This window comes from Barbus barbus (assembly GCF_936440315.1).
Source record: "Barbus barbus genome assembly, chromosome: 41".
Taxonomy (NCBI): domain Eukaryota; kingdom Metazoa; phylum Chordata; class Actinopteri; order Cypriniformes; family Cyprinidae; genus Barbus; species Barbus barbus.
The window spans coordinates 15,532,466-15,554,966 of NC_136719.1; the positions used below are offsets into that span (position 1 = coordinate 15,532,466).

At 38.2% G+C, this 22,501-nt stretch overlaps 3 protein-coding genes across 5 annotated transcripts in view; 1 reads left to right on the plus strand and 2 right to left on the minus strand.

The window, feature by feature from the left end:
* Positions 1-3,438, plus strand: part of LOC306860224 (uncharacterized protein) — a 19,359-nt gene extending 15,921 nt beyond the window's left edge. Inside the window, exons 22-28 of the mRNA XM_079401813.1 lie at positions 41-177; positions 393-420; positions 607-669; positions 774-883; positions 2,252-2,282; positions 2,384-2,494; positions 2,684-3,438. Of these exons, the coding sequence (XP_079257939.1) occupies positions 41-177; positions 393-420; positions 607-669; positions 774-883; positions 2,252-2,282; positions 2,384-2,494; positions 2,684-2,745 (542 nt within the window). The 3' untranslated portion in view covers positions 2,746-3,438. The remainder of the gene's footprint in view (positions 1-40; positions 178-392; positions 421-606; positions 670-773; positions 884-2,251; positions 2,283-2,383; positions 2,495-2,683) is intronic.
* Positions 3,314-13,008, minus strand: LOC306860225 (lysine-specific demethylase 9-like). The gene is made up of 7 exons (XM_079401814.1): positions 12,390-13,008; positions 10,670-11,298; positions 9,747-9,884; positions 8,604-8,746; positions 8,325-8,492; positions 8,105-8,213; positions 3,314-6,561 (listed from the first exon to the last, which is right to left on the minus strand). Exons 1-7 carry the CDS (start codon positions 12,967-12,969, stop codon positions 6,001-6,003), a joined length of 2,328 nt encoding a protein of 775 aa, XP_079257940.1. The 5' UTR covers positions 12,970-13,008; the 3' UTR covers positions 3,314-6,000.
* A 1,010-nt stretch (positions 13,009-14,018) lies between these two features.
* Positions 14,019-22,501, minus strand: part of LOC306860309 (membrane-associated guanylate kinase, WW and PDZ domain-containing protein 3-like) — a 169,162-nt gene continuing 160,679 nt past the window's right edge. For 2 of the 3 annotated variants that reach the window (XM_079401943.1, XM_079401942.1), the window contains 4 exons: positions 20,814-20,919; positions 20,159-20,296; positions 19,173-19,311; positions 14,019-16,426 (listed from right to left, as the gene is read on the minus strand). In XM_079401943.1, coding sequence (XP_079258069.1) covers positions 15,690-16,426; positions 19,173-19,311; positions 20,159-20,296; positions 20,814-20,919 — 1,120 coding nt within the window. In that variant the 3' untranslated portion in view covers positions 14,019-15,689. Of the gene's footprint in view, positions 16,427-18,417; positions 18,514-19,172; positions 19,312-20,158; positions 20,297-20,813; positions 20,920-22,501 lie in introns of all 3 variants that reach the window. The other variant, XM_079401944.1, reaches the window with a different exon arrangement.

The window sequence follows — 22,501 nt, forward strand, 5'->3', positions numbered from 1 at the left end:
AACAAAGCTGAAAAATATCCGTTTTATTATTATTTTTTAGTTAAAGTGGCCGACAGCAGCGCCCCCTGTCAGCCAGCTGAGGCAGAGCAGCAGAGACTGAGACTGGGCACCTCTTCTGAATGGTCAGGCAGCTCCCAGCCCAGATCATTCCTGGATCATTCTTGGAGCCGAAGCAAGGTTTCGTTGCATTTACCTTTATACTATTACTACATACTTTATACTCACTATAAACTAAAATCAAATTTTGTCAACGTTTAGGAGTAAAGCATATAGACATGGACTAGAAGAAACAAACCTCTAATTTAATTTAAACAGAAATGCTGTGTTATGATTTTCCATTTGTATGATCAATGCTTGACTCATTCTTGCCAAAATGTGTCATTTTTTAACAGAGCGTCAGGGCAAAAAGTTCAAAACAAGGTAGGCTGACGTTTCCATTGTGTCCTCCCACACCTCAGTCACTAGTGTCATTACAACATAACATGTACTAGCAAATTTGCCCTCTCGAGTGCACTGCAGTGTAGTGTTTGTCTCTGCGCGACACAGAGATAAAGAGGCCACACTATTATTGGATCTATGTGTGCACAGCTGTGTTTAATTTTACAGAGTCTCTATCTGTGGCTCCGCTGACTCTGCCTGTCCCTGTAACCACAGCAACTGGAGGCCGAGGTGAGTGACAGCATGAATCCCTTAACAATGATTGATGTCAGTTCATGAAACTGCATAAGCATTACTACATGACCTCAGTTTAGCTTGCCCTGTGGCTAATTCAGTAGAGCACCAGACGGCACCCAGCAGCCGGCCGGCAGCAACGGGACCAACAGAGAACCAGTCGAACAAGGGGGGAGAAAAAACTTCACTGGTCAGCAAGGCCAGGAGCAAGGTTCACCTTCTAAAGTCTCTGTATTTGTTACATGTAAAGTGCATGGCATTATAAGTATGTAAAATATAGGTTACTGATGGAAAATTTATTTTGTATTATATGTTTCCAACTGAACCCATATACTGAAAATAACCTGCCTTGAATGCACTTTAAAGGGTCCGTTCACAGAGAGCGTGTTTTTGTTTTCCATTGCACAGCTTTCCATTGTTTTTATAGTTTTTTTTTTCAAACGCCATGTCAAGTTAAGGAAGTTTGACTTTTAAAAACTTGCACCCTATCTTGCATTTTTAAACACCAAAACTGATTATAGGCAGTTCACATAGAACACATTTTTGCATTCAACCACGCTTACTAAGCAGACATGGTTGTGCGTTAAATGTTGCGCTCATATGTTTTGCCTTTTGCAGTGTCTCGTGCATGGCATTCTAAAAACATGGAGCTGAAGTTAAAAGAAGTTCCTGCATTCTTTTCTATTCTGCATTTCACATTTTTAAATGGCAGAATGAGTTAAGGGCCGTTCACACAGAACACATATTTGAATTCCTCTGCGCTGCTTTTCCATCGTCTTTATATGTAAACATGTGCTAGGTGGACACGTTTGATGCGTAACTGAAGTAAAAAGAAGTTTAACTTTTAAATAGCATGTCTTAAGACAGTTTTCTCACTGTAAAAAACACAGTCTATGTAAATGGCCCCAAATTGCTTTTCACACAGAATATGTTTTTACATCCCACTGCATAGTTTTTCTATGCTAGACAGATGTTTTTGACCGTTGTTCCATGTCCCATGCAACTCGTGCATGAGCATTTAAGATGCCATGTCAAATAAAAGAAATACTTCGGCACCAATGGCCTCGTGGGCAGCACGCCAACATGATGCTGTTGCGCTTCGGCCGTCCCGAGTTCGAGTCCCAGCTTGTGGACCTTTCCTGATCCCATCCCCCCTCTCCCACTTCACTTCCTGGCCACCTACTGTCCTAAATCTAAATAAAGGCATACAATGCCAAAAATAAATCTTAAAAAATGATAAGAAATACAACTTTATAAAACACTCCTGAGACCCTGTGTACTTTTCTCTATCACTGTGCTACAAATCACTAAATAGACTTGTTTGATTGTTGTGCTTGCATCTTTTGCAGCATGTCCCGCTAAACGTTGTGCTCAAGTTAAAAGTAGTTAAACCTTTTTTTTTTTTTTTTAAACGCGTCTCTATACCTTATTAATTTTTTCATTCCACTAGCCTGCCTTTGATTTTTTTTCAGTGTAAAATCACATCTATGTGAATGGTCTCTCTCATGTGAACAGTCCCCTGTTGCTTTAGATAAAAGCAAATATTATAAATGTCAATACATATTTTCTTTTCTTACAGAGTATTAAGATTTTGAAAGGAAAACGGAAGAGTATGTATAATAACCACTTAATCTATTCAAATAAACATGTAAGTCAAAGGACAAATAAGTAGCTGTGTGTGGCTTGAATATCATGTAACTGTCATTTGCAGCAAAAATAGCCCCGCCTCCGATCCCACCCCCAGCCCCACCTTCAGGCCAGTCTCCAGCCACGCCTCAGTCTGCTCCACCACCCTACGGTTCAGCTGTTGGATTCTTATTTTGTAAGATATCGCCCCCTTTATTATTTAATATTAATATTTTTAAATGACCAAATACAGTACGATTCCAAACTGATGTTCTGAGAGTTTAAAAGCTGCCACAAGATGGAGCTACTCTGTTTCATACTTCTTCAGTTCTTGTTGATTCCTGGCCTGTACATGACATATTGTGACCCTTTTCTTACTCCACAGCTTTTGGATCTCGCTTTGGAAAGCCAAAAGGCCCACGAAATAAGCCAGGAACATGGGTCTAGTTCATGCTGAAGGTGAAAGAAAAGGAAAACAGCCTCACAGGACATTTCAAAAGAGGATTTACTGAGCAAAGTTTTATTTCGCTGTGGTTTTTGAAGGATAGAAGCACAACAACGGACCTCACTCAATAGATGGACAAAGATTGTGCTTAAAGTTAATGACTGTAAAGGTATTATGCAAGCGAATTGCCTTTTTAGACTTTAAATATTGAAGCGTGTTGCAACTTTATGCAACTAAAATGTATATAAAATGATTACAGATGTGTAACTAAAGACAAGATAATAAAGGGGATGAATGTACTGAAAAGTAGACACTTCTGTAATCTCATAGGTAACATTTTAATGTATTTTATAATATATAGCGCTGCAGGTAACCATATTCAATCAAGCTTTTCTTTGTCACATAACGCTGGACTTGGTTACAGCTCATTTGGTGCCATGTCTATCTAAAAGGGATGAAAATGACAGAAGATTGTGAATATCCATTGTCAAGTTTGTTTTGTGACAGTATTTAACTCTGCCTTTTCTTATTTGCATATTTTCAATTTCTTATGCAGTGAAACGCTTGGTACACTCATAAAATGGTTTATTTAAAAAAATACAGAAAAAAATCTATGCATTCCATTGCATTTTTACACAATTGAAAAGATCCACATGACAGTTCTATTAAACGTAACTTAGCATTTACAAAACATTACTTTGACTATGTTCATAATTGACCATCTAATTAGTCCTTAAAAATCAATGAAATCGAAAATCTTTATACAAATATCAAACAGAGCAAATAATGAATCGAACACACAGAGCATGCCTTGATTCCTAAGTGGATTTTTCCTATATTACAAAACGACCATCGAAACCTGATCAACACACAAAAAAGAAAACTAGCTGCCAAAATTCAGGAGAAACATAGAACACTAAACATGTTTATTTCAATATAACATGGAACTGTAAGGTATAAAAGCATAATTGTGTGATGCTGAGCGGAAAACCTGTCTGAAACTGTATATATGGGAAGATTCATCATAATTGGTGTTAAGGACACCGATAAAGACACCTTAAAATTCTGGGTGAAAGAATGAAATGATCTTTTCTTTCATTAGGCAAAACTGTTAATCTGCAGAACCTGTAAATGAGGAAATGCTATTGAATAGTATAGGGAACATATTTTTGTTTAGGCTTTCACACCTGCCTATATAATCCTAACCCTAATTTAAAAACACTGGGAAATATAGGAAGCAGATTTGATTCATATTGCACGATTTTGAATTCTCTGTAGGTCGTTTACCACCAATTTTTCTTTATTTTGTTGGCTTTGGTGGCCAATAAAACTGCCACCTTTAGTTGCTTTTGGATAAGTAGAATTTGTATCACAGAGTAAGCATGACTTTATGTTAATACATACCCAATCTTTACTTATTGCCAGACTTTATGAAATTCCATCACAATTAATGCTTTGTACAACTTGAATAACAGCAATTAGCTTAATAGCAGACAATTAAAGGCACTCATTTCTAGAGGATGCATTTGATTAGGGAAAGCCATTAGATAATTTTGTTGAAACCATAATCAATGTAGACTGATTGGCTTGCTGGTGTGAATTTACATTCAAATCAGTCATTAACAATACTTGGCAATCAACAGAGAAGCACAGCTACTGCCCAGAACCCTTTCAAAAACACTAAATGCCTGCTTTAAGACTTAATCCCACGTCAACATGTGCAAAAACATTACTGACACACAACTACACTCGTGAAAGTGAAAGCTAAATTGCAGTCATCCTACTATCTTGAAAAGTCACCCTAGAATGCTTATCATAAATTACTATGGACAACTTCAGTTCAAACACATAGGACATGTGCCTTCTGCTACTATACTCATACATATCAAATGCTTTTTTGAAGGAGAAAAATTTGGGTAGCAGATTATGGGAAGAGCAACATATAAAAACAGTTTTCTTGTACATGAAAAACAGGAGTTTATTCATGCCTTGTTAATGTATATTACTGAGTTAATTCATATTTGCACTGACTGATTTTCAGAAAAAAATCTAAATCAACAAATGCTTAAAACGGCCAAAGCAACAAGATTAGTCATTTGGGACATTTTTAAAAAGTGGTGACAATGACAGACAAAAACAAAGAAAATCAAAGTATGATTTAAAAAGATCTTTCCGTTGTGACTCTAAAACTACTCTGATAGTATGAGCAGAATTGTCTCAAATCTGAATGGAAGCTTGTTTAGATGATCCATCTGAATCAAGAGACTGTTTCCTTTACATGAAGCTCATATGAACACATGCCCGAATTATAGATTCAATCAAAACCCAAAAATCTGAATGTATGGATTAGATTGCTATAAAACTTTTAAGTAAAGTAGAAGGAGACTTGACCATCAGAATGTTGCCCCTGAGTGTAGGTTTGGTTATTTACATTTCCCTCCAGTTTTCTGCTAACATCCGGATTTGATTGACTATGTCTTCCTAGTCAAAAACAAAACTATAAAAAAGCACAACGGCTTCTGCACACAATACAGACAGAAAACGAACATGACAAAAGAATTCATGACCATGATCTTAAAAGACAAAAATAAATAATTACAAAGAACAAACAAATGAACAACCCTCTTTGTGGAGGCCGAATCCTATTTCCTGCATAAATGAGAGGTAATGCACAAGTTCCTCTGATAATTACTGCTATTAGTCATTCAAAAAAATAATTAATTTTCCTTCAAGCGAACCAGAGAAAGATTAAGGAAAAAGCAAATATCTCTCACTAGTCTAGCTTAAATAAGTCAAATATTTCAGTGGCATTACACCATGTGAAAAAAAATATAAGACTATTGTTCTCTTTTAAGATATGATTGCTGCTCTCCACTTGTGACAGGCACTTTTTTCCTTGTTTTTGTCTGTAGAAACCAATTAGCAGATCAACATGATGCAAATGACGGCCTGTGAAACAACATGAAAAGTCCCTCTTGAGAGATAGTTTGTCTCATTTATAATAATAATAATATATAAACAAATATAAAACAACACTGAGTAATCAGCAAAAATATATTTAAAATTAAATACTTTGGCTGAGAAAAACATAAAAAGTACTCACGGGGTCATTTCCTTAACCAAAAGCTAAAAAAGAAAAATATAGTCTTCATTTTTAGGCAAAGTCCAGATATTCCTTTTTTTACACTGTGGAATATCAGTCAAGTCTGTTAGGCGAAATAAAACCCCATCCTTCTGCAAAAGAAAGGATTTGGAAGTTATTTGGGGAAATCCGTGGACCTGCTGCCGTCGACTGAGGAGTCTGATGTAGGCTCGGCGGGAGCCTGTGGAAGCATTTGCTCTGGTGTGGGCGAGGACAGAGGGCAGGGTGCTGGGACAGGACCGGCAGAAACAGTGTGGGCGGATTTAGCCGGCTGCGGAGGCGCAGGCTGCGGCTCTCTGGGTGGCGTTGCAGGCCTCTGGAAAACCAGTTCGTCCGTTTTGGCCACTCCGCCTTGTGCCGTGTCCGCTTGTAGCCGGGCGCAAGAGGTGACTTTGGTATCCGGGTGAACAGGGGATGAAGAGTGGGGAGGACATGATGTGGAGCACAGGTCCTTGGTCTTAACGTCCTTCGATTCCTCCTCCTTCTCTTCCTCGGAGTAGTACTGCTTTAGACGGATGTGCCAGGCGAGGCTGCACACGGCCGAGACAGTTTTGAACTGGTGGATCACGTTGCGAGGGATGAAGTAGATGTCGTCGTCACAGAGCTGCATGCGAATGTAGCGGATGCCTTCTCGCCGTAACTGATTGAGTTTGGCTTCGTCCACCCACTGGACACACTGAAGAGAGAGAGGCATTATGGGAATGCTGACCTAGTTAATACCCGTCTACCTGTATATCATCTCCACACCCATTCAGGATCATGAATAAGTTACTGCTTACCCAAAACCACATGGCATTATCAGATCAGATTGTGATCTTAAACTAAATATAAATTATGCATTCGAAAAAATTAAATTCATTATTAAAAAAAGTAGCCCCACATATTTATGCTGGTTTTTCAGACAGTTTTTAACACTTGTTTTGAATTCCTTTGAAACAATCTTTGGAGGGAAAAAGCCACAATGTCTTGTTTGAAAAGTGTATAAAAGCTTAACCAAATATTACCTTCAGTCTACAGCTGAATCACAGCAATAGTGGTGTTCAACACATGTAATATTACATAAATGTTACTTATTATTTTTACCAGTTCTTATACTTAAATTTAGCTGACAAAAGTATTTTTGAAAGAACTGAAATAAATTAAAAAGTAAAGCTGCTGACTACATAAGTGTTGTCACAACACCCTAAAAATGTTGATCAATGATCAATATTATTTTTGATATCATGGGAAGAAATTGCCACAACATTAACAGCATAAAATTTGAGCGGTATCAAAGTTAACTTAATTTTGACCAGTCAAAAGTTTTTTTTATCAGCTAAAAAAGCTGATCAGATGCTTTTATCAGATGTGCACATCACAGAGGACCTCTCCTGGACTAACAACACTGTAGCACTGGCCAAGAAAGCACAGCAGCGTCTCTACTTCCTCCGCAAACTCAGAAGAGCCAGAGCCCCGGCCCCCATCATGTGCACCTTCTACAGAGGCACCATCGAGAGCATCCTAACCAGCTGCATCACTGTGTGGTATGGCGCTTGCAACGCATCCTGCCGCAAGTCACTTCAGCGCATAGTGAGAGCAGCTGAGAAGATCGTTGGTGTCTCTCTCCCCTCCCTCCAGGACATCTACAGCACCCGTCTCACCCGCAAAGCCTTCCGCATTGCAGGCGATCCCACCCACCCGACACACAGCTTCTTCAAGGACAGATTCATACATCAGGCTGTCAGGAAGCTGAACTCCCTCCCGTCCTTGCCCCCCCCCCCCTCTTTCACCCCCATTTAACACAGCAACACACTAGGAACTCTGACTCTGTGACAAAAAATGTGGGATATTATGCAAACGTAAACAAAGTGTAACTGGCTCAGGTTTCAATCCCAAATGCATGGTAAACTCCATAGCACATGTAGAGATGAAGTTTGCGGCATTTACTGTGAGCTGAGCCACTTAAAACACTGGATCATGAGTTGTGCGTGTAAATGATCACAGTGACTCACTTTGCTCTGAAACATGCAGACTATATTAGTGACAGCGTAATGAAACCAAAAAAATTAATACTGAATGTAATACCCAAGAAACTATATTCTAATCCCATAAAAAAGTCCTGCTCAGTAAAAAAAAAAAAAAAAAGCAAGTTCACTCATAAGTTGTGCTTACACAACCTAACTTGCCAAAGCCCACAGTCTGTCCCGAAACAATCCGTTTAGCAGTAACACAGCTCCTACCTGGGACACAGGTGGCTCATACAAGTCTAACTGAAGCCTTTGAACGACGTCATTGAAGTCCTCAGCGTGAAAACAGATCACATCTTTGGTTATCCGTGGCCGGTCACTCCTATCGGCAATGAGAACATCAAAGGTCACTTAATTTATGGTTAATTACACGCAGATTTTTGCATGTACTAGCATGTGCATATGTTTCTGCGTGGCAGATGGCTGCACTCACCATTCCCCAAACTGCACTGCTTTCAGGACACCCACAGCTGCTGTACTCTGCCAGTCGAAACTCTGGCCAACGTGATCAGCATGGGCTCGTGTCCGATCCTCGAAGAGCACCTCACGTGGTTCACTGGTTCTCGGGAGGTAATGCAAGTTCTTGATCTCATTCATTGATCTACAATCAAAATGAAAGTGTTTTGTGAGGCGCTACAAACAGCTTCAATCTGTTCAATATGTTTTCATCTTAAAAAAAAAAAAAAAAAAAGTTCAATTTGCGGTTGAATACCTTCGTCTCTTGAATGGAGATTTGGGCATATCGGCTGTGGGGACCATCTGCTCTCCTGGTCTCACCCACATGATGGGACCATCGTCACTCTGAGACCTGCAGTCAAGTTTTAGAGTAGACAGGCTGCCCCATGGCAAAGTCATCTGCATAAACAAATTAAACATATGCTGGGAAGTTAAAACAATGACGTTTATACCTTGACCATTTTCTGAAAGTGCGAACACAATAAACGACCGACTGGATGAAGGGTTTTCTTATCTGTGCTGACAGATTTCCTATTGAAACAGGACATTGGGATGGAACATATCACAGCCATTATTCATGACTTGCATATCAGTTACTGGCTGACATTTGAGACTTTTTATTGATATTGGATAGTTAATTGCTCACCTTCCCTATTTTTACGTTTAGATTACCTTTGTCATTATCCAATACTCCAAATCTCAGATTTTGATGTTATGGGATTTTTAAAAGTAAAGAGATGCAAACAAAATCCTTTACATAAGTGTGCAAGACAACACCATGGTCCAAATCATAAGAAACTCTGCTGGCAAACAGTGAATTGAAACACACTAGGGTTGGGCCGATAGCCGATGGCTGATAGACATCACGATGATAATTTCAATACTTTCTCTCGCAGTTATATCATTGGGTAATTATACTGTATATAATTGCAGGCATCAGCCGCTATTATGCCTGGCATTGAACTGCTTTTGAATGCACGATCGCTTTAGTTTCACTTTCGAGATTCGCAATCACACGCACTCTGTTTATACTATGGAGCGGCTGTACTTACCACACATTTTACAAGATTAGATGTTTGTCAGTGGTGCTCAGGATCTGCAAATCATTCGCCATCATCCTCAGTCATCTCTCCTTACTCTGCTTATGTGGTACGTGAAATTTATGTACTGTAATGTAACAGGCAACCGTTAGCAATCGTTATTTGTTTTCTGTGCCTTTCTGAATACGGATTCACGCTTCGATGGCCGCCCGCCGATGTCATCGTCCATCGCGATGTTTCACTATAGACATCGTCCGATGCTAATTTTGTAGACATCGCCCAACCCTAATTTGCACTACAAAATACCGTCAGCACAAAGCCTTTCAAACTCACTCATCTGTGAGAGATTATGTCCTAACCTTTAGAAACGGAGACTCCTCAAGCATGTCCAAGAACTCCGGGAAGTAATTGCCCACCTCCTCATCTACTGCACCGACCAGACTGATTTGCCTCATGGGACCAGCTCTATATGTCCCAGAGCAATACGTTCGGCTCACCTGCAACAAAAAAGCACTTCAGATTCAGGAAACATCCTAACACACCCCTTATCTCAGTGTGCTTTTTTTTTTTTTTTAAACCCTAAAATTAAAATGGTCTTTTTTAAGAACTTTGGTATATACTACTTTTTAAAGTTTCTTGATACAAACAAAAAGTTTAAAGGCCCATTTATGCAGAGTAAGATAACTATATTATTGTTCACACTAACAATAATGATGTGTTTATTAAAAGCACAAGCTGCGGTCATGTCGTTTGCTGCTTTAAATGCTCAAGCTCTTTCAAGTCAGGCGGATTCTGACTGGCTGTCAATGTTTTTATCATCTGGAAGAAATCAATCTGAAAGTGACTTCATCTGTGTAATTACTGTTATAGTTCTCATAGAATTAGAATAATTATTAAAACATTACTTATTATAGTGATTGTCTATTGTACTTGCCTTAAGGCAAGATTCACAGTTATAGGGTTTTTAGACTGCCATAAAATTAAAATAACTTCCATGAAATGTGATTCTCCTGCTTGTTAAAAGAATGAACGTAATAATTTAAGTCTGTTTAATCTCTGAGACAGCAGAAAAAAAGCCTGACCGTTTGACTGCAGGTAAATTTGGTCTACATCACTCAGACTGTTATTGGACTTTGAATGGCCACCTTCTAGCCACCTGACTTGTGTAAATAATAAATGCACCTGCTTTAAAAGTCCTCTAAAAGTGGGAAAGGCTACATGAATTGTATAGACTTCATTTAGTGAGCTACACATCATGGTGTATCCTGCCATGAATTGTTACCTGGGAGTGGAAGTTGGCAATCGTGGTGGTCTCAATGTCCTTTTTACCAAGGATTTCCATCTTGACAGGCGTATTTGGGAAATTGAAGGCAAAGTAGTCCAAGAAATCGGGCAGGTAGGCTGCCGCTCCGTGCACCACAGCGAGAGCATAACGTGCGGCTCCTTTAGGGTGCTCAGCAAAGGCGAGATCCAGAAACTCCTGGGCGAATCTTTCAGTGTCCTCCGGTCGCAGTAAAGACAGTTCATCTGCGTAAGCATGTAGTACAGACGCCCCTCCATTGGGCTGCTTTTCCTCATGGATCAGTCTGCTGAAGGAGGTGTTGGTCTGAAGCCACGAGCTGCGGATGTAGTGGTCTCGGTGCGAGAGGAACGGCTTCTTCTCAGCTTTGGGAGTGTAGTACTCACCTAAGCTCGGACACGGCTTTTCATCTTTGATGTATGCATGCAACACAGGGTCTTCAGAAGATGGCAGAGCATCTGCTGTCAATCCTGTACACAGCGTCTGGACCTCTTTGTTGTGCACGCGTAACTTCTTGCCACGCTCATCGTCACGATGCCGCTTCTTCTTTTTCTTTTTCTTTAGCAGGTATTCCTCCAAGGACTGGGTTTTGCCATTCTCATTATGGGGCTCTGAAAAGATCAACAGAGATGGTAGAACTTAGAAAAACTATTGACTGTTCATAACATCTTTTACCTATGTAAAATCGTAAACATGAAAAACTTCAAAAAAATTATTTTGTGGCTACTTGAAAAGTTGTTAGATACTACTTGGTAATCAAGTCCAGCAATTCTGGACATTTGGTGGTCCTGAAAGAAGTTATCGCTGTAACACGCCCCTACATCATATCTAATACTACATTTACACCAATTTACCATGGTAACTACTGACCACAGTTTTGGGAACAATACCATAATTACTACAGTTGTTGTTATTACCCAACTCACATTAATTCTTTCAAAAAAGAGTTTGGCGGTTTCATGTTACAATGATAGTGACAGATGGTAATACTATTGTACTGTGTTTTAAATCTTTACACCAGTTAAGGTCTGCTCTGTGCCTGCTCTATTTAAAGTTATAATGGCGCATAAAAGCCAGGCTTAATTAAGCCTGCTCTGACCCACATTAGCCCCCAGTATCTAAGCATACAGTAGTATTCGCTGTGTGAATGCTCACATTCTGTGCAGTAATAAACATTCAGTGTAAAGACGGCTAAAAGCCACTTCAGAAGCACTCCTGTGTCAACTTTGAAGTGTAAAGTTGGCATAATACTACAGTATAGTTATTACCATATACAGTATATATGGTACCGCAAAACACTTCAAAAAACATCAAAGTATTGTGTCTAAAACCATGGCATTGTTGTGATATCGTGTTAATAAACAAACCAAAGTAGTATCGCGTTACTTATGTTTGTGAAATTACAGATTAGCTAGTTACAGCGAGTTCAGTAAACATGACAGCTGTAAAGAGAAGGTCTCTAATACTAAGCAGAGGAAATGTATTTAGTTGTATTTCATTTAAAAGCACTTTGGCAGCGGTGAAAAGTTTCTTTCTCAATAAAATGTAACAATTCTGCTCATCTGCACGTACAATGAGCTCTTGTGAATGGGTTAGCAGCGGAGGCTAACGGCACTTTCTCCGCTCACTTCTCAAGTTGGAAGCCAGCCAGAAATATAATATCGTTTGGCTTACGTCTAAACACTATTAAATTTAACTTTACCTTTCTTCTTCTTACATTCCCCCACTTTAACATTCGCCTCGGTGTTTTCCTTCTTGGGCTTGAGTTTGGCGTCCTTCTCGATGTGTTTGGGCTTGTTATTGGGGGGCTCGGCCTTCGCTACTTTGAGCGGCGTGAAAGTGAAGAGCGGGGAAGGCGGCAGGACGGTAGTCTTGTGCGGGACGTGAGCCGCTGCTGGTGTCACTTTGCGCGGCGGCCATCCGGGAGGTAATTCTTTCTTGACGCTGTGATGTTGATGATTGTTGTGATGGCGGTGTTGCACAGGTGCCTGCTCTTTACTGAAGTTGCGCGCTTGGCTGTTCTGTTGTTGGTGCGGTGGATGCGCTCGTTGTTGGGCATGTTGTTGAAGGTGATGTAGCTTTATTTTCTTCGCTTCCTTCTCCGCTCTCTCGCGCTTGTCATCGGACGGCGAACATTCACGTTTTTTCTTCTTTTTCTTCTCTTTGGTGGCTTTGTCAAAGCTGTCCCTGCTCTTCTCCTCTACTTTGACGCGCTGTAGATCGACCTGTGCAGCCATTTTGCACGTAAATTTAAAAGGCTTTAAGAGGGACTTTTTGCGCATGTCTATTGGGAGATGTAGTTCTTTTGTCCGTAGCCAATCGGAGCTCACGCGATTGTAGTTTTCCCGCTCGGAGTGCGCATGCGCACAATCGGTAGCTTTGTGGGTAGCGATGTTTGTGAGCTGCCATGATTCATGCGTGCGCTGCTGCACGCACCGCGGCCAGTGACCGGCGTAATGCTGTAGCAGCTTCAGGGATTGGGCGGTTCCGTTTCGTTGAAAGGACATAAATGCGCTCTGCGCTGAGCTCACAACAACCAGCAAAAGAGCTGCACACAACATCCTGGAGATAATAGTTGCACGTTGTTGGATTTCTTTAGTGGGCGTTCACACGGAGGTCTTCGGATATTGCATCGCAGCTGCCTGTTATTGGCGGCACGAGCCTTGCGTTTTTTAATTCGGCGTGTCAAATAAAAAATAACCATGTCTGATTCGTAAGCGATTTGTTCATGTGAGTCGGATCTTTTCAAGAATCTATTGAACCTGTTTACAGAACTGGGCTGCGTTTCCCAAAAGGATCGCAAGCTAAAGTACATTGAAAGCAATGGAGCTACGATCGGTTTGGGCTTACGATGCTTTTGGGAAACGCAGCCCTGGCTTACATTTGTTCACGAATCGGACGGAATCATTTTGTGATTCTTTCGATTCAACAGCTCACCGACTCTTGAAACAAGAACCGATGGTAAGAGCATTTTGTGCAATGGAGAAATGTTAAATAAAAATACTGAAAATGTGTTGCTTGTTTGTATGACTTGTTTTAAATAAGTTTCAATTTAATTGTAGTATTTTAATGTAAATGGAAATTATATTTAGGCAATACATTTAATCAATCGCAACAGACTGTGACAATAGGTTAGAAAATAAACCTGTTTTTATTACAGAATATGTTGGGATGGGACGACGGTCTTTGATATGAACTGTTCGAAAGAACCTGTTCACGGGTGTTGAATAGAACTTCCATCACTTTTATGTGAACACCCCCTTAAATGCAATCAAACGTGCACATTCACTCATGTTAAATAATGTAGGAAATCAGAAACTTAAAACAAATTAAGAGGCATCTTTGCAGTAAATCTTTATTCATCAGTGCATGAACAGAAGGTCATGACCAGATTCATGTCTTTAACCACTCTCTCTCTATATATGTGTATACTCTCAATTACTTAAAAAAATAATGGAGCGATTTATAGATTTTTTTCTTGTTTTTCCCTTCACGAAGGCAAGTTTTATACAGGTGCTGTACATTGTATTTTTTATAAACATTTACAACTACCACAATGTAGAGACCACAAGGTTTTTTTGTGTAAGATAAAGCAATGCAAGGCCACAGTATCATACATACAACCTCATGAGATGCACTAGAGAAACAAGCTACAAAAGGGTTGAGATTAATGATCACCAAGCAATCATAAACCGTATTAGAAAGTATTCACATTTTTCATCGTGACAAATCATAGAAGCGCTGTAGCATATGCAATGTTTTACTGATGTCTGCTCTGTCCTTATGGAAACTCAATATTTATGGTATTTCAAAAATACTGTTACGAAAAAAGGTATTAGACATTGTTATATCTTGCGTCTGAATCTGTGCCAATTATTTGAGGCTTTAAGAACCTGATGAATAACATCCAACATGTTCGGTACATAATTCAGAGCTACATTTTCCTTGGACAAAAGACAGCATCTTGACATGTAATCTGAAAGATACAGATGCACAAAGACACTTTAAATGAATATGAATTCCCAATAATGGGAAAAGTATGAATCATTTGATGTGCTAAAAAGAATAAGAAAAAATATATGTTAGATTGGATAGTATGCAAAAATATATCTGAATTTCTCCCAGTTCTGCTTCACCTGCTAATGATACGAGCGAACATTTGATTCCAAATGTACACACCTTGCAAATGCTCCATCGAGATTAACTGTAAAAGCTATAGCACTGTGAAAAAATATGTTTGTTAGCTGGAACACTAATAAGTGACCTGGCTCAGAATGGATACCTCTATACATGTATATGTTTATCTCATCATATTCATTTCAATAAATTACATATGCGTCTTCATCAACACACAAGTAGTAAACAGTATACTTAACCACAAGTTTCTGGTCTTTTAAAGATGGATATGTGGAAAATTCACCGCAAAAAGCTGAATAATGCACAGCCTACACAGAGTCACTTCTCAGGACTGGATCTGGAGGACTGTTGCATCACTGGAAAAGTCTTTGAATCAAAGATGGAGAATTAGGGATAGCTTACCCCCCAAAAATCTATTTTGTCATCATTCACTCATCCTAATGTTGTTTCAGCCCTGTATTTCTGTCTGTCTTCAGTGGAAGATGAAAGATTTTATGGTTCATACACATTAGAAGTCAATGGTCACTAAACTGATTTGGTTACCAACATTCTTCAAAATATCTTCTTGTGTTCTGCAGAGTCAGTGCTGACAGAATTTTAATTTTTGGGTCAACTCTCCCCTTTTTTTTTAAATATTAACAGACATTTTAAACCTTCACTGAAAAGTATCCTTCATGTTATGGTCACAGGAGCAAAGAGACGTGGATGAGTCTTGTAGCTGCAGTCTGATTGGCACAAAACAAAACTGAGGCTCTTATTGTTGGTGGACACAAGAAATGCATGTTATCAGTGCAGATGGTGATAGTCATACAAAAAAAAAGACAAAATCCACAGTGATTCACATCAATAACTGCTCCCAAACGCATTAGACTCCATGCACCGGAGGCTGAACCCTTGTGGAACTGGGCACCTTCCAGGGGCCTGGGGTTATAGGGGCTCTCTTGGTGGTAGGGTTCCCATTGTGGGCAGTCTCTTGAGGGACGCCCTCAATGTCCTCTGGCCTGTCTCGTCCTCTATGGTCCTTCCGGTTGAGGGTACCGGTTTCAGACCTCTGAGGTTCTGCTGTCTTGTCCCTCTGGTATCTGTCACTGCCACCTCTTGAGACCTCAGGTCTGGTTTCTCCCGTTTCCCTGTCCTGCTTGTGCATAGTGTCCTGGTCTTTGTATCTCCTTCCAGAGTTAGGCTTCAATCCGTCAGTGGCCTTTTGTGGCATTTCCTGTCTGATCCCAATGTTCTCCTTCTTGGTCTTCCTGGGGCTTGCGGATCGAGCTTCTCGTTCACTAGGGTCGTTCCTGTTGTCCATGTTTAGAGTCTTTTTTGGACTCCGTGAGCGTTCTTTCCCATCCTGTCTTCGAGGGAGTGTAAAATTGTCATTGTTGTCGCGAGGCATGCTTGGGTCGCTCTTTCTGGTTTGCTGTTTGGGATCTCTGTAATGTTGGTGAAGTTGTCCGTGTGAAGGGTCGAAGAAGAGCTCCTCGGGTGGAGAGGGTTTGACCTCAGGGGAGTGAGAGATGAAGGATGGAGATGTAGGTGTCGACGGCTCATTGGATGCAGAATACCTTGGAGAGTTTGCAGATGGACCTGTCATCATATCCTTAACATCTGAAATGCAAAACATCATAATAATTAGTGTCGGAAGACCGAGAAGAACATTAAAACCATTTATTTTAAAGGTGCACTCAGTCTGTTTTGTAACATGTAAAAGAGCAAATCAGACTTTTTGGCAAGTAAGATGTTTTTTGAATAAAATGTATTATTTGATTTAGCAAGGAAGCATTATGTTGATAAAATAGTCAGTAAAGGCATTTATAATGTCATTTGATTATTTGAAATAAATGCTCTTCTAATTCAACTTTTTATTCCTAATAATCCCGAAAAAATGTTCATGTTTCATGGTTTCCACAAAAAACATTAGCCTAAGCATCACAACTGTTTTCAACATTGATATAATAAGAAATGTTTCTTAAGCACCAAATCAGCATATAAGAATGATTTCTGTAGGATCATGTGACAATGAAGACTGGAGTTATGATGCTGAAAATTCAGCTTTGCCATCACAAAAAAGTACATTTTAAAATATATTAAAATAGGGAAAATGTTATTTTAAATTGTATAATGCTATTTCACAATATTACTGTTTTTTCCATTGTATTTTTGACTGAATACATGCAGTCTTGGTGAGCAATACACATTTTTTTCAAAAACATAAAAAAGGTTTCACTGACTGTGTTTATTTATTTAGTCTTATTCTTTTCTCTGTAATAACATGTCAAACCTTTTTTAGTCAACCTCATATTCTGTAAAAAAGGTGTACTTAATATTCAGTTGTGTTGGTCAGTTACACTGAAACCTAGTGGTGTGAATGCAGCATCACATCATGATTAATTCACTTTTAAATATATTTTTCAAATGTACTGTTCATTTCTCTGTGTAAAACTTTTTTAATGAAGAAAAAAATGACAGAGAACACGTTTAAACATTGTGAATTGGATTTGGCAAATCTGCAGAATACAACTGATAGACTGCACATAATTATCCTGTCTTCTGAAATACATTTCAGCAGAGACATTCTCAATTTAACTGTCACAGTTTTCAGTGGCTTTTGGCCTCCAGATACAGTGACACATATCAAGCAGCTGAAACCGGCTATGATGAGAAAGAGTCAGACCCAGAATGGCAAAGTTGCAATTTTCTCTCGAGATAAAATGTCACGCCACAAGACGTGAAGCAACAAGAACCAAAAATTAAACCAAGCCGGTGGCTCCTGACATGGGTTTCAATTTCTTTCTCATTTAACTGTCTGGTAAGAAATATATTTGGTCACATCTTTAGTCTCTAAGATTTACCCAGGATGCATCATTCCCAACTAAAGGCATGTGAACTCCAGGAGGTTCTTGAAAAGATTTCAGTTTTGATTAAATTATGACATGTCAGATTACAGTTTACAAATAAAAGGGCTGTCACTGATTAAGATAAACTTAAGATCAACTAAGTGTACTCAACTGTGCTATTTTGGGACACAATAAATATGAACTATAATGCTCTTTTAACATGCTATCTCTGAACCCATCTTTCATCTTTCAGGTTAAATACAGAAATAGTATGTTAAAAGCACATTTTAGTACATATTCATGGTGTCCCAAAATAGCACAGTTGAGTACACTTACGTGTAGTTGATCTTAAGTTTATCTTAAGAAAAAAATTAATTAAAATAAAGCTGAAATAAAGCAAAACAAATACTGGATGAAAAACTAAAAAATGATTAATCTTGCACTGGCAACTAAGTTTCAGATGAAGTACTTCATCTTATTATGTACTTACTTGAAAGCAACAATTTGTGTGATAATTGTTTTATAAAATTGTGAACAAAAATGAACACAAAACAGGGCACTGCTCTAGAGAATGGCCAATAATCACTGCATGTTTATATAGAAATCATGAAATTGGATCTGCAGAATTCTCATCACTGACATTTCCACCTTTTCTTTAGAGACCTTCAGAAGCAGAAGGCTCATTTTAAGGCAAATGAAGGGGAAAGAAAGGTAGAACTGCACATACACAAAATAAGCATAGAGGAGGAAAGCAAAGTTTACCAAAGTTATTAGGGACAGACCAAGAAAAGCAGAGAAGCCTTTAGTGATGCTCTGGTTTCATGTGGAAGCACAGTGTGGAGGAGGAAGAGTTCAGACCTAAACCAGGAAGAGAGAGAGAAAGAGGTGCATAGAACAGTGCCCGGACAGAGAGAAAGAAACCAGCAAAAATTGAGACAGGAAGCAAGAGTGACAGCAATGCATGAAGATAGGAAGATCTGACATAACATGCATATGACCCACATACCCAAATCACCTAATAGGCCTCATTCACTAATAACGGAGTACTTGTGTGCGTACTTATCTATTTTTGCGATTGGTGTTGATCCATATGCATGCAATGTTTAGGCAATATAAAGTGAAGTGTGATGATGATTGTAATATTTCAATAAATCCACTGTGTTTATACTCTAAATGAGTCTATTTTGTAATAATGTTCAGAATATCCATGTTGCATTAAGTACCTTTAGAAAACACTCTGTTGAGAAAAGATAACCGTCACAATACATTTTCAATGGCTTTTGAAACAGCAGTAGAAAACAAACCCATATTCAGAAATTGATTTGTTTCTCAGAGGGGAACATGCCGGCTTCAGGGAACTGATTTTTCTCGGTTCATGAAGCAGACGGAATTCAAATGAGCGCTTCTGCACTTCTGAACAAACCTAAAGAGGAGGTTTGCTATGGAGAACGCTTCTCTCAGCTATGTCGGTTCATTGGTCTGTATTGTTTGAGAGGTCAGGTATCAAATAGACTCACTATGATCAGGCACCAGGCCCAGTCCGGGCCTCAAAAGCAGCAGCACTTTATTGCCCCCGGCCTGAATGAGCTCAATGGCCCGTGTGTGTGTAATGCCCTGCGTGGGTTCACCGTTGATCTCCACGATCTGATCTCCCACCTGCCAGGTCACAAACACAGATTCCTCTGTCATTTTAACAAGAACCACTGACAATATCAATAAACTATATCATAAAATGTTTCATGTTAGAAAACATAAAGTGTATTATTTAGTATTTTATTAGTTGCATAATTTAATTTTAATTAATAACTTTGTATTATGTATAATAATGATAATACTAGTAATGGTTATATATTTATTTAATTTTATTATTCATTTTTTTTTCTTTAATCTAAAATATCCACTATTGTTTAAAAGCATATGGTCAATAAGATTTAAAAAAAGATATGTATACTTTTATTCCGCATTAAATTGACCAAAAGTGACAGTAAAGACATTCATAATGATCCATTTCAAATAAATGCTGTTATTATCTATTGCTATATATTATTTACTCAAAGAATCATAATAAGAGCATCACAGTTTTTAAATATTTATACAATTTCTGAAGAATCGTGTGACACTGAAGTAATGGCTGCTAAAAACTGAGCTTTGCCATCACAGAAATACATTACATTTGAACATTTATTAAAATAGAATACAGTTATTTTAAATTGTAATAATGTTTCATAATATTACTGTTTTCACTGTATTTTAAATAAACAAATATTGATAATGGAAATAATTAATAATAAATACAAAATAATTAATAATATGCGCATAAAAATCTTACCAACCCCAAACTTTTGATTTGTAATGTATTATTCCATTTTATATTATTAAGTAAATCATTATGCATTTTTCACTGTTCCATTTCTTAATATGACGTGTTTCATTGTTTCATTTATTATTGTAAGAATGTCTTACGGTTCTTTGTGTATTATGTGTTAATGTCATGAGAGCTCACATGTATTCTGCCATCTTTCAGTGCAGGACCGTCCTCAGCTAGTCTAAGGATAAAGAGGCCCATATTATACTCCTTCCCTCCTCGCAGACTGAAGCCAAAACCTCTCTGTCCTCTCTCCAACTCCACAGGATAACAGCCCTGAAAAAGAGAGATATCAGTTACAGTTTTTGCATATTAAAATAAACAGCTCAACACTGCCCGAATTCAACTTTAGACCGATCACATTACATTTAATTGCACAGTAATTCGCTAAACTATGCAAATATATTAATCACACATTTCTTTCTTTCATCTAAAACACTAAATATATCACAACATTCCGTTCTGACTGCAAAAACAAACTGCTCTACCACACCTGTCAGCACTAATGAGAAACGACACTTGATTTGCATATCTACACTCTGTCATTAGCATTATATATGACTTATATTTTGCAAACATTTCCTCCATTTCATAGCTCAAAGTCACTGTAGCCTATAGTATTAATCCTTAAGGTGACAAATGCTTCCATCTCAAAGTTTTAAATTTAATTTAAACCATAAAACGTGGGCTGCATGAAAATTAAGTACTTAAGTCAGTTGCATAATAATCCGTGAACTCTATTACTATACCAATTATTACTCGAAGAAGTGCCGTCGTCTCATTTACATCTCACCTGCTTTGGTCCTGAGGTGATGACAGTCCCCATCTCACCCTGCGGCTGGGATTTGTACTCCGCTCTGGCCATAATGTCCTTCCTATCCTCCGTTTCTACACCATTCCTAAATGACACACAATTAAACACTACTTTAGGGTATTTAATGAACTGCTGCACAAAATGAAAGCATCTCCCTTCATCCAACGTCATGTTATCCAGCGCAGCTAAGAGCGTTTTTGTTCATGAGAACGTTCAGTTCAAAAATCATAATTCACACAAAGAGGCTGAGAGTCTCTCTTCCGGATCTCAATGGTCTGTGGAGCTCATTACATCCTTTTGTTGGTCTTAAGTGTGGGCAAAAGCTTTGAGAGTGGCTGCCCCTCTTATCTGAGCCTTGACTGTGGAGCGAGTTCACAACAAGTCTACTCAATTTTATGCTGAAAAGAATGACCTGGACCATGTGCTTGGGATTGAAATGAAAGGAGAGGTTGTGAGCGTTCTTGACAGAGGAGAAAATGGATAGAGGTAATTGAAATGGGAAAGATGGAGAGGGCAGGGTGTCATGATGCGTAACATATCATGTCTGCAGGGGTCTTGGGCCCTGTTTCTTGCAGGTTTAAAAAGCAAACTATTTTAGCTATAGTATTTATTATTTGCTAACAGTATATTTGGGTCTCTTAAACCACACATCCTCAATGGTTGAATGTGTGTGAACCATTCAAGCATTTGGGGTTACTAAGATTTTACTAAGTTGGGGTTTACTAAGTTGGGGTTACTAAGTCTCCTATATTAACCAAGACTACATACCATTTGTGCAAACATCCAGTAAAAACTGTAATATAGTTTTTTAAAAATATATTTAAAATGATATTTTCTTTCTGTGATAGCAAAGCTGAATTTTCATGATCCTTCAAATACCATTCTATTATTGATGATTTAGTGCTCAGGAAACATTTCTTAAAATGATCTAATAAGGCTTAAGGCCAGTGAGATATTTACAAATAAATTTATACTTTTATTCTGCATTAAATTGATGAAAAGTGACAGTAAAACATTTATAATGTTACAAAATATTTCCATTTCAAATAAATGCTATTTACATATTATCTATTCATGTAAGAATCCTGAAAAATGTAGAAATGTTTTTCCACAAATAACTGTTTTCAACATTGGTAATAAAAAGAAATGTTTCTTGAGCACCAAATCAGCATATTAAAACAGTTTCTGAAGGATCATGTGACACTGATGACTGAAGTAATGGCTGCTAAAAATTGAGCTTTGCTATCAAAGAAATAAATTACATTTTAAATGTATTAAAATAGAAAAAAGTTATTTTAAATTGCAATAATGTTTCACAGTATTACTGTTTTCACTACATTTATTCTGATTTGGTGTTCAGGAAACATTCCTTAATATTATCAATGTTAAGAAAAGTTGTACAATTTAATATGTTTGTGGAAAAAATTTAGTTTTTTTTCATGATTCTTGAGTAAAAAAACAGAAAAAACAGAACTTATTTGAAATATTAATCTTTTGTAACATAAATGTCTTTACTGTAACTTTTGATCAACTGAATGCATCTTCTCTGAATAAAAGTATTAATTTCTTTAAATAAATCCTTACTGACCCCAAACTGAACACTTGTGTACATGTATCACTGAAGAATTGTGTCATAATTTGACAAAATGTCATCATATTTTAAATCA

Bases quoted from the DNA above. Each gene is read 5' to 3' on its own strand.
- LOC306860225 (XM_079401814.1), bottom strand. From the start codon at position 12,969: ATGCGCAAAAAGTCCCTCTTAAAGCCTTTTAAATTTACGTGCAAAATG. The intron at 9,885-10,669 runs GTAACAATTCAT...TTTTTGTTGCAG, and splicing joins TTGCCAACTTCCACTCCCAG to GTGAGCCGAACGTATTGCTC. The intron at 8,493-8,603 runs GTATTCAACCGC...TTTTGATTGTAG, and splicing joins TCTCCATTCAAGAGACGAAG to ATCAATGAATGAGATCAAGA.